We start from the raw sequence: 12,300 nt of genomic DNA on the forward strand, positions 1-12,300 counted from the left end.
GAAAACTGGGTCAAATGGTGGTTTCATTCCTAATTTTCTGAGGAATCTCTATACTGCTTTCCGGGGGGGGGGGGTTGCACCAATTTGCCAATTTTCAGTCCTTCCAACAACGTATGAGACTTCCCTTTTCCCCACAGCTGCTCTGAAAGTCAGCTGTCCCTGGGAGCTGGCCTCTTCCTTGTGCCCTTTCTCTGTGAGCATCCCTGAGCCATAGCATGGCAGTTCTTGTCCTCAAGAGAAAGTGTCCTCTTCCCCCAAGGGCCAGGCTGTGTCTTCTTTTTACTTGTGAGCATTAACAAATACCCACACACAAAATTACCAAAGAGGCTGACGCTCCAGGACTGGTGTTTCCTCACTCTGCCTGTTTCTGGGAGAGGCTCACTTTTGAGTCATTTCTCTTAGTTGACTCAAGCACATTCGTTAAGTCGTGTGTGTGTGTGTGTGTGTGTGTGTGTGTGTGTGTGTGTGTGTGTGTTTTCTTTACCTCTTTTCTGGAGGGAGGGGTGGGCATGGAGAGAAGAGAAGAAGGAAGGACAAGGATACAGGGACCACCAGCTCCCACTGCTGGTAGGTGAAGCAGCTGCCTTACCAAGGAGGGAGTGCCTGGTGAGGGTCTGACTCGTCCCCACAGCCACCCAGCTCATGCATCACCAAGGCCACCCCACCATGTTCAGTGACACCCCCGCCTTCCCCCCATGCCTTATCCTCTCCAATGCATTCAATCTCCTTTACCTGTGTTCTCTCCTGCTCACACACTTTTCTAGTTCTTTGTTGTTCTCGAGAGAAAACCCCAGGTCCCCGATGGCCTGTCATTCTATGTGCCCCAGGCTGGATCCTCCGCTTCCCCTTTGGCCCCCTATTGTTGTCCAGTTGCTGAATTCTGCTCCAACGCTCAAGTCTTTCTGCCCAGCCCTTGGTGTGCTCCTACCCAACCCAACCCATAGGCCACAAGTACACACACACACACACACACACACACATACACACACACACTCTTCACTCTACACACACAAACACCACACCATGCATTATATACCCACCACATACATTACACAACAAACGTGTAGACCATACACCTACACCACACAACACACCACACATAGTGCATGCACCGTATCACATGCACACATACCCTCCCAGTAAACACACGTCACATCTTCCTCATCCCCCAACACAAACCTCATACCTGCATACTTCTTCTTCTAGCTGGATTCTCCGTCCCACTAACTCAATTCATGGGTCAGCTTCCCATCTTTTCGCTCCCCTCTTGCACCCAGCTTGCAATTTTCCCACTGGTGCTCACAGTTTGGTGGAGTGGTGATTGCCTATCTGATGTTAAAGGACCCTCTTTATCTCTGAGCTTGAGAACCCAGCACCGAGTCACTGCCAACCCCAGAAGTGGGGTGCTGAATGTGTGAGTGAGTGAGCCCAGAAGCATCTATGAAAGGGATGGGAAAATCCTGGCCTTGACGAGATAAAGACTTGTAATGTGCTCGGGGACCGCTGTCCCCACATTCTGCACCTGGGACCTGTGCCCATCACTCTCACATCAGGTGGGCTGGTCGTGTCCTCCGTGCCTGTGGGTGATGCAGGGATGGGGCTTCTCACCTTGCTGGGAGAATCTGATTAGAAGGGAGCTTTACTGAGAAATAAGCCTCTTAAACCTGAGCCATCTGTCCCCTGTGAGCCACGGCTCTGAGCCTTGTGATCACTGTAGCAGGGAAGGCAGTGACATTACTCCTGTGTGCTTGCCCTCTGAGAAGGTCCTGTGATCTCCATTTATACAAAAAAAAAGAGACTGTAATGCTCAAGTTGCATGAAAAATCCTGGGCAGGGCTGGGCTTTGCATCTTGGGGTGTTGAACCTGGTTACTGTCCCTATTGCCCACAACCTAAGTTGTTCTGTGATAGAGAGGTGGCCTGCATGATCTTTAGGACGGTTTTGTTTTAGTGGAATGATGTGTCTCAGGCCCTATCACCAACTTTCTCAAAAAAAAAAAAAAAAAAAACAAAGATGCATCATGGATTTTAGCTGTTTGTTTGTATCAGTTTGGGTCTTCTTTCCAGTAGAATCATGTCTGAAAGTTAGCGAGTGGTTCCTTTGGGGGTCACTGGATGCTGGTGGCTAAATGCCAGGATTGGGGTATATTTGAGGATGACTGAGTCTCTGCAGTCCTCATTGACCACCCTTCGGTCTTATTATGCTGAATTCTAGTAGACTTAGAAGCTTCTGGAACCCTAGGTGCCACAGGTCATGGTGAAATCCTCAACTATCTGCACTAAAGGGACCTCCTGGGGTTGAAGTCATGGGGGTTGGGCCTGGCTCACAATAGCTCTTCAGACTGTGGCAGGATTGGGACCAGGACCTGGAGTTCCAGAACCTTCCCCAGGGCCCTTGATGCCTTAGATGACATTCTCCAACATCACTGCTCACTTGCTAAGAGGGGCAGACCAAGGGTTCTGGTGTTTCTGGTGCTGAGAACAAGAATCTCAGCTGTATGGAGCCTGGCTCTGGGAGCACTACACCTGCGGGAGAGCCCCAGGCACCACCCAAGACTGTGACATTGGCTTGAGCTTGCACACTCTGCAGAGCCTCATGCGGTTTCCTGGGGAGGAGCAATGGGTAGAGGCATGAGGACAGGAAGATAGATAGTGGGGAGCAAAGGTAGGGCAGGGAGAGAAAGAAAGAGAAAAACATAATTAAGACTCATTCTCAAGTACAAAACTTTTTTTAAAAAAATCAAAGCAAAGAATCAGACCTTCCCCTCCTCGCGGGAGGCCCAGAAAGGGCCCTTCATGGCAAACATGACTACCCCAGATGATTTTGGTCATGTTGGGGGAGTCTGGGGAACGCTGATTTACTGGCAGAAGGTGGAGAGAAGGTGACTTATCCCAGGCAGAGCACACTTGAGTTGACTTGGGTCCAGGAGGCCTGTTTGTGAAGGCTGTGGCCCGAGGGCTTGCCACATGGATGTGCAGCCCTTGGACCCCCAGACTGTCTCCCCCCAGGCAGCAAGTGCTAGGCCACATATGTTCCAGAGCTGCATTTGCATCATTTGGCAAACCGGTCTCATTTACAGGAGGACAATCCACAAGAAAGGAAATACTGCTTGCATTAAACTATTCTTCATATTATTTTTAATAGCAGAAAAAAATGCTGCTAATGGTGTATCCTGTGATCTTTATGGATAATTAGTGATGATACCTCATGATGATAGAAACCCCGAGGTTATAAAAAATGTGTAGCAACATAAAGAAAAATGCTTATTATGGTTAATATTAAAGATTTTTAAAGTGAAGTACAATAAAAACAAAACCAGGCAAATGTTTTTTTGCATAATAATAACAAAGAAAACATGAATGAGAAATGTTCTTAAGTTATGGTGATGAGATTCTTCTTTCTCTCTTGATTCCAGATTACTATTACACGCACTGTCTTATGAAAGTTAATAACAGAATCTGGAGCTAAATTATTTGGACTCAAAGCCCAGCTGTACCATTTACTTACTAGATGTGTAACCGTTAGTAAGTTACATAACTTATCTGGGTTTTGATCCCTCATGGGTGAAAATAAGGATAGTAAAAGCATCTGACTTTTAGGATTATTGTGAGGATTAGATGTGTTAGCAGATGTAAATATGACAACTAGTAACTGCTATATAAGCACTTGCTATGTAAAAATAAGTTTAATTCTCATAATTCATCCACAACCTCATGTATTAATCATAAGTAAGTGCTAACGTTGCTGTGATTTTCTTTCCATTTTTTTACTTCCTACTTGAAATTACTTTCACCTTTCTGTGGTGATAATCATGAACATACATAACTTATTCTTTTCCTTTGACACTCATTGTCATGAGTATTTCCACCAGCATTTCTGATGGCCCATGATGATCTGACCACTGCCCCCCTCTCTGTGCTCTGTCCCCATCTGTAGACCCCAAGTGTCGTTGTTGGGTTCTACAATAAACATCACAATTGATTGATTGGGAATGGGTGGTCATTCTCCGCCCTTCTCTTGCAACTTCTCCCATCAAGGTATAGGATCTATTTCCCTGTTCCTAAGATCTGGGCTGGTCTTGTGACTTGTTTTGGCCAATAGCAAGGGGTGGACATGAAGGCGGTTGATTTCTGAGCCTCCACTTGAGGAAGCCTCCATGTTCCCATTCCCAAATGGTGGATCCCTGTAGCCTTCTTGTGAACAGTCTGGGCTAGTCTGAATGAAGAAAGACCATGTGGAAGCAAATCTAGTTGTTACAACAAGACTCTCCTAAACTGAAAGCTATTCAACCCACAAACACATGAAGGAGTCCAGGCAACATCCACAAAGCTGCCTCTCTAAACCTTAGAAGAGTGAACAAGACCAGCCGAGACTAGAAGGAATGCTTAGCTGACCTGCAGTCGCATGGAAAATAACAACTTACTGCTTTGGGTCACTCAAGTTGGCGGTATTTTTAAGGCAGTTACAGTTAATGGACATCATTACAGGAAGCAAGACCACAGATTTGCAGTCCCTCTAGTGGGTCTCCGGGGCTGAGGGCTCTGTCCACCTCCTCCAAGGTCTCTATTTCTAGGTCCTCATGTCTATTCTGGTACTGTTGCTGAAACCCTGAAGCCACCACATGTTTTTCTCAGTGGGCAATCTTTGTCCCTCCTGTCTGAGGTCCTTCCTAAAGACAGAGACAACTGCATGGTAGGAGAGGAATCTCTCTATACCCCATTCACCATGAGTCTTCCACTGTGGGTTGAATCATTTTGCTGAACTTTGAAGCAGAGAGGAGCATGGGACTCCCAGTATCTGGGCAATCTCTCAAGTATTGCCACAGGGCCCCCCAGGTCCTAAGCAGCCATCAGTTGACCCTAGTTTAAACCAGAACAGCTTTGCATCTCAAGGCCAGTGCCTCATGCCCCTTCAAGCCAACAGAGTTAGTATATTGAATGTTTCGTTTTAAAAAATATCATGACAATGCTGCTATATAGATTGCTCTCACTTTGTAAATCTTTAAGAAAGACTATTTATCGGGAAATTGGTAAATGGAGTCAATTCATCAAATCCACCATTTTTTCACACTAATTTTTGGAGATGGTTTTTGCCTTAACCCAGAGTCCTGGGCCTTCCATATCTCGTCACTGCTGTGAGTTTCACGTAGCACTTAGATATAAAGTAGTGCCCAGAGAAGGCTTTAGAGTGAGGAGCAGCTGCCATCCAGGTGTGGGTCCCAGCTGGTGCTGGCAGCCCTGTATGAATTTCTTGACTGCAGATGGAGGCACAGGCGCTTTCATATGTCCAGGTGCTGGGTTCCATGAGGCCAGATTCCAGGAACCCGACACACCCCAAAATCCTGCTCTTGGTTACACAACACCCTGATTCATTTTTCTCCCTCCTTTTCTCTCAATCCCAGTGTTGGTCCTGGAAGATAATGGGTGGAACCCTCAAGCCTGGGCAAGAATGCGTGAGCTTTGGTGTTTGGCACGGGAGTCATGGCTCTCCTGCCCCAGGGGAAGCAGGCAGGGTCCAGCCTAACTCCATGGTAACAGGCTTGATGCCAAGTGCCCCACTGACTCCTCACTGCAGCCCCATGCAGATTCACTTATCATACCTTTTCACAGGGAAGGTGACTGAGGCTTAGCAAGGCTGGGGACCTGCTCAAAGACATGGATCTAGTGGGTGGGGAGCTGAGATCCCAACCCGGGTGGCACTTTTCATCTAAGAAGTCTGCGGTCCAGCCTGGCGTGCCGTGTCGTCCAACCCATGCTACAGGAGACTGTCCCTCCCAGGAAGAGACGGGTAACTGTAGTGGAAAGAGGTGCACAGAGCCTGGCTTTTGGCTCTGTCCAGTTTCCTACTGGGCCTCATAGTTTTCCAATCTATACAATGGTGACAAGACCTCCCTAGGGTGGTAGCAAGGATTTAAATGTGATCACATGGTAAGGACCTGGAAATATGTTTAAATATGTTTAAAAGTTGTTTATATGTTTCTACAGTGGAAATTAAATATATACCTGAAGAAATTCAGTCTCAACTTAGAAGTCACAGCCCTAGGTTATTTTTCCAAAGTGTTATATGATTAACAAAGAGACTACTTTTGTACTATGCACAAAGGATGAACCTGGCCATGTTTCCTATGAACTGTGTGTACTTGTATATGTATATGTATGTGTGTGTGTGTGTGTGTGTGTGTGTGTGTATGAGTTTGTGTGTATCTGGGTGTGTAATGTGTGGCACATGTACATGTGTATGTAGTGTGCATATATGTGTGTGTAGTACGTATGTCTGTGTTTTTGTGTATGTGTCTGCGTGCCTCTGTACATGTAGTGTGTAAGTGTGTGTGTGAGTGAGCACAACACCACCCCTCAACGGTCTATTCTTGACAGCTTCTGAGCATCCCATGCTGGGGAGGTATGAGAGGGGCCTAGGTTTGCAACTCACGGAAGTGTTCCTCCCCAGCAAGCCTGGGGGAGCAGAGTTATAGTGAGCTTGTGCTCACCCTTCACCTTGCCTGGGCAGATGCCTCACATTCTCTTTGCAGTTTTGCAATGTGCGAGGTGTGCGTGTGAGAACTGATTATTTTTACCCAGCCCCAGATGGGTGTGATGCCAGCTGGAAAGAAGAGGTTGTCAGCGTCTGGAGAGAAGTAGCCCGAGGTTGGAGCTGTCCTGTCTCATACCCCCTCACACTCCTATCCATATCTGAGCTTCCCTTTGGGTGGGTGGGACTCTTGGTTGCTAAGACAGGCATGAGGCTCTAGTGTTAGTCGTGGGCTTTAGGGGCTATAGCCTTAGAGAAGCAAAAAGGGCTGGGGCCTCCTTGGACTCTGTGGGGAGGGTATTGAGTCAAAGCATGGGCCCTAGAATGGGGGTAGATCTGCTCTTCCAGGCCTCACCCTGAGCACGGAGCCCATTTGGGTGCCTCCATCTGGGTGCCTAGGAATGGAGCCTGGATATTGGCAGCCTGCATCTTTGGGGGATGCAATGTGCCCCTCCAGGCTGAAGCTCCTGGCACCTGCATGCCCCATCCCCCCGCAGGTGGCTTGCACTGCTGGCCTGTGCGTCAGGTCCACATGGCTGCAGTCAGGCACTCTTGGTGTGTAGATTCCATAAGCACCTTTGCCCACCCCCTCCTCCCAGCTCCTTTTTGTGTTCCATGTCTTCTTCTAGCCCACTCCAGGCCTTCAATGCCGCTGCTGCCTCTTTCTGGACCATCAACCTCCATGGTCTGAGGCAGGGTTCCTGGCCTTTCATGGAGTCTCATAAATCTCACTTCCTCTGACACCTCCCATCCAAGGGACAGGTACACCCCCATGCCATTTCTTAATTGCGTCTTGCTTTTCCTTGATAGAATGTGTTCAATTTGAAATGGTTAATTTGTTCCCTCTAAGCTCTAGGAGGCAAAGATCATACCTGTTGGTGGCGCCCTCTGTACCAGGGCCTCACACCAGGCTCAGGTGAAGGCTGATCAACGTGTCTGGCCTGTTCTGTGACCCACTGGAGCTATTCCCTATCCCCAGATGGAGCAGGTATGAGCACTTACCTTTCTGGGTTGTCAGGTTGAGAGCAGGAACTCTGTGGCAGCAGAGTTTCCAGGACTTGGCAGGATGCCTTTTCCCTGAGGGTGGATACAAAAAAGCACAGACACTCCTTTAGTGCACTTGGGGGTAACCTGGGGTGGTTCTGTGCAGGGAGACTCAGGTTCAGAAAACCCAGGATGAGCCAGGCTATGTGAGGGAAAGGGTGAACTTTGTTGTATTTTAGTTTTCAGAAATAATAAAGTCAATGTTGGAAGATGACTATGCCCTCAGAATACATCCTCCTCATTTTCCTGTCTGAAGAACCATTCTGTGGCCCAGAAATGTCCATGCCCTTCCACACAGTCTCCCCTGGCAATCTAGCCTAAGAATCCTAAGTATAGGAAATATTTTATGTACACATTTTTTTTCTTTTACGTATACTTACTACAGTGCAACATTTTGAACCATCTAAATGTCTGAGCACATAAATTTGTGCTATCTCACTCACTTAATGGCAAATTATACGTGAGAATATTATATTATATATTATATTATATATTGAAAATAATGTCAATTTTGGGATCTGACATAGATAGTCCTAAATGGAATAATAGGAAGCTTTATGGAGAAATATAGTCATCCTTATTGAGTTGCCATGAGAGTAGCATTGGTGACCTCTAAGATATCCAAAAATATATTTCTGCTTATGTCAGAAATAGGATTTTAAGTTGAAGGCTTGAAGGCCATCATTTATAATAAATGCCATCAGCTATGTTTGCTGTTATTTCTCCACTGTGGTTCAGCCACAGTTTTCATGTTTGCTCATTCATACATTTCTTAGTTTTGTATTTTAAAGGTTTAAGCTTTTTCCCAGTAAAGTAACATCACATATAGATTGTTTAAAGTCTTAATAAACAGTGAGGTTTTTATAATACAATAAGACAAAATATTGACCATATAGAGACATTAGCAATTTTTTTAAATGATGCACATAAGACTGAAAAGAAATAAACAGAATATTGAAATGGTTATACCTATTTTTTTTTTTGATACAGGGGATTGAATTCAGGGGCACTCGACCACTGAGCCACATCCCCAGCCTCCTACTTTGTATTTTATTTAGAGACAGGGTCTCACTGAGTTGCTTAGCGCTTCACTAAGTTGCTGAGGCTGGCTTTGAATTCTCAATCCTCCTGCCTCAGCCTCCCAAGCTGCAGAGATTATATGTGTGCACCACCATTCATGGCCAGAACATGGTTATTCTTGAATCATGAAATCGTGGGTGTTTTTCTCTCCTTTATATATTTCTACATCCCTGGCTCTAATAAATGTTGAAATAACCATAACCATTGAGACAAAAAAAGTTGGTAGTTTCTAGAGTATTAGGTAAGAGAAAAAGCCCCAAATATTCAGCTGAATGAAGAAAGGCAGGGGAGCGAAATAGTCACATCCTCAAGGGTGGAAAGAACATGCTCCCCGCTTCTGAACATGTATAAATATACCCCATATCTATCCCCATTTCATACATACCCTCATCCCATCTGCCTGTGCAAGATGTTTGGGATGTTCAAATTCAGATAGTCAACTAATTAATTATTCATTCAGCACTAATTCACTCTGTCCCAGCCATGCTACAGATCCAACAGAGTGGCTCCAGATTTTCTAGACAGGTTGGACTCACGTGCAGCAATCTAGCTGAGAGGTCTTGGGCTTGCATGTAAGCGTGATGCTTCACCTAGGCTGTCTCTTTTGGAGGAGTTGGAGCTATTGATGAAGATTGTAGGTCCTGAAGCCCCAAAGCCACCTGTTTGGTGCTAACTGTGGATAGAGACACTGCATGGATTCAGGAGCAAGAGCCTGTCTTGTGCAGGACTGCCTGCCAAAGCCTGATCTCCAACAGTTCCTGTTTGGAAACTTCCTAGAAACTAGAATTCAGGTAGTAGCTCAGGTACTAGCACCCCAGGGGGGCAGCCCTACCTTCTGAGGAGAAGATGGAGAAACAGAGAAGCAGGATACAGAACAGGCTGGAAAGTATTAGAAGCCTCATGGTGAGGTGACTGGAGTCTCAAGTCTTCAGCCGGAGCTGTGCTGCAGAAGGCTTCCCTCAGGACCACTACGGCATTTATAGAGAGTGACAGGGAGAGGCGTTTCCCAATGGGCAGGGCACCAGCAGTGCTGAAAGTCCTGAAGAGTACAATCAGCTCCTCCCAAGAGGAAAACTATCAGCTTTTTGAGAAATCAGGAGCATTTAATGACCTGTAACACAGACAACTGTAAATGCCTAGCCCCTGAGCTCCCTGATCTGGTTTCAGTGGTCACAGCAGGAAACTCCTGCTATAAGGGGAGAGCCACTTCCTAGGGTTGAACATTAACTTTTAGTATCTGGAATAATCATATGCATGTCTTCCTGCTCATTCCTCAGATGAAGCTGGGATAAGGACCATAAAACCCTTTTAAATGCCTCAGGGATGGCCAAATAACCTGGGTTTGAATCCTTACTCTCATTTATCAGCAGTGTGACCTTGAACTTGTCGTTGAATGTCTCTGAGTATGCATCCAGCTGTAAAATGGGCACAGAGATTGAGAGTTCAAAGCCATCCACAGCAACTTAGTGAGGCTCTAAGCAATTAGTGAGACCCTGTTTCTAAATAAAATACAAAATAGGGCTGGGGATGTGGCTCAGTGGCCGAATGCCTCTGAGTTCCATTTCCAGTACCCCCCAACCAAAAAACAAAAAAACAAAAACCAAGGAGTAGTTGCACTATTGTTAAATTATTCAGGTGCTGGATAATTGTTTCATATGGTGATAAAATGAAAGGGTACTTCAGGTATAGGGTTAGCCTGAAAGGCATGGAGGAGGGAAACATCCAACCAGGATTGGCATGTGGACGTTGGCCATGGGTGCAGGAGGCTCAGTAGTTACCCATTCACTGGACATGTACCTCCAGCTGGGCCACATTTTGGGCCTCAGGAACACAGAGACACTGTGTCTGGCCTCAGGTGACTTCTTTGGTGGAGGCAGCCATGCAGACAGGTGACTGCCACACTGGATCCTAAGTGCTGTCCATGACAAAGGCTAGTGAGGGATATTGTACAGTGAGGGAGTTGGGGAGGAGGCAGTTTTGTAGAGATGGGCTAGAATGAGTGGGAATTGGGATGGGGGTGGGCTAGCATGATGGGTCAGGTCATGGTGGGCTGCTAGAGGTGAGGTGTTGGATTGGCTAAGGTATGAAAAGGGGAGGTATAGGGGTCTTTCAGCTGGGGAGAGACCGATGGTGTGAACGCTTTGAGTTCCTTTTCCATCAGGAATGGTCTCTGGATGTCCCTTTAATAATGGTGCATGGTTGCCTGAGCATATGCAAGACCCTGGCATTAAGGGGTAAGTTGGGTGCTGCCAGTGTGGTAGCGTATATCTATAATTCCAGTGCTCCAGAGGCTGAGGCAGGAGAATTGTGAATTCAAAGCCAGCCTCAGCAACAGCAAGGCACTAAACCAGTTAGTGAGACCCTGTCTCTAAATAAAATTCAAAACAGGGATGGGGATGTGGCTCAGTGGTTGAGTTCCTCTGAGTTCACTTTGCCAAGCACTTTGCCAAGCCTCTGCCTGGGCTGTACTCTAGCCCCTACTCCTGAACCAGCTCCTGCCTGTCCTTCCAGCTCCAGCTTGAGTTTCCTCCTTGTGAATCATCAATGACACCTAGAACAGCAGTGGTCACATAAGCTGTGACTGTTACCTCTTAGCATGCTCTTTCCCCTAGATGCAGAGACTATGGTGATACAGGGCCTGGTGAATGGACAGCAGGATCCCTGAGGAATGACAGTAAAGTGAAAATGTGTCCAAGGGGGTTTCCTGTTGGGCATGGGGTCGGGGTGGGGCGGGAAGAGGCTGTCCCAGGCTGAAGAAGCAATATAAATTTTGTATGGCTGGAGAGAAGATGGGCCAGCCTGCAGGAGCTCCTTTCTGGAAGCCAGCAAGTGAAGACATACACATAGCTGGCATGAGTGCACACACATATTTGCGTTTATGCTTGGAATGGGATGGCCATCTGTCCTTTGTCTTGAGAATCATGTCCTTCTAACTAAGGAAATGATGGCGACTCCCAGACTAGAAAGGCATGTGGGAAGATGGCATCAACTGTTCAAATCTCCAGGATCTCCCTGGTTCCTGGCAGCCAACTCAGATGATTTCCTGCTGTTGGAGCCTAATCTATGGCCCTTCGATTCCCTTTTCCTCCTCATTTGCTGCAGATTAGAGAAGCAATTTAATCCACATGCTTAACAGCTCAACGGACAAGTCAATGGCAAAGGGCAATTTTGGCAGCCATCCGGTATGCTTTTATATGTTTGCAAAGCTTTAAAGTCAATTCACACAAAGAAACTGGTTGGGGCAGTTAAGCTTACGAACTAGACCTCATCCTTGTTAGTTACCCACCCCAGCCCCAGCCTGATTCCCTTTGTGGCCTGTTATCTGAATTCTGATGGCTGTGCTGAATGTGCCATGCCATGGGGTTCCAGCAGGAAGAACCTGGGAATTTACCAGGGGCAGAACCAGTGCTGGTGTCTAGGAGATACTGGGGGCAGCCACTGTTGGAAGAAGAGAGAGTCAGAAGGTGGGACTTCTCTTGAGGATGCATTTGCCTGCCAACACTCTATTCTTACTTAGATTGCAATAAACTGCCAGTTTCCTAACGGTGATTCCTAAGATCAGGACTATATCCATGATCCACATTAAGGATAGTACTACTATTTTACTAATTTCATATTTTATCTGGGGTTGTTTGGGAGTGCTGCCAC

The 12,300-nt window shown here is 46.6% G+C and overlaps 1 protein-coding gene across 1 annotated transcript; it reads right to left on the reverse strand.

Moving 5' to 3' along the window:
* Positions 1-2,021: 2,021 nt before the first annotated feature.
* Positions 2,022-11,319, reverse strand: Gpr15lg (G protein-coupled receptor 15 ligand). The gene is made up of 3 exons (XM_005340082.5): positions 9,485-11,319; positions 7,531-7,605; positions 2,022-2,605 (listed from the first exon to the last, which is right to left on the reverse strand). The coding sequence occupies exons 1-3, from the start codon at positions 9,552-9,554 to the stop codon at positions 2,520-2,522; spliced, it is 231 nt and encodes a 76-aa protein (XP_005340139.1). The 5' UTR covers positions 9,555-11,319; the 3' UTR covers positions 2,022-2,519.
* Positions 11,320-12,300: the final 981 nt, after the last annotated feature.

This window comes from Ictidomys tridecemlineatus, chromosome 1, assembly GCF_052094955.1.
Source record: "Ictidomys tridecemlineatus isolate mIctTri1 chromosome 1, mIctTri1.hap1, whole genome shotgun sequence".
NCBI lineage: Eukaryota > Metazoa > Chordata > Mammalia > Rodentia > Sciuridae > Ictidomys > Ictidomys tridecemlineatus.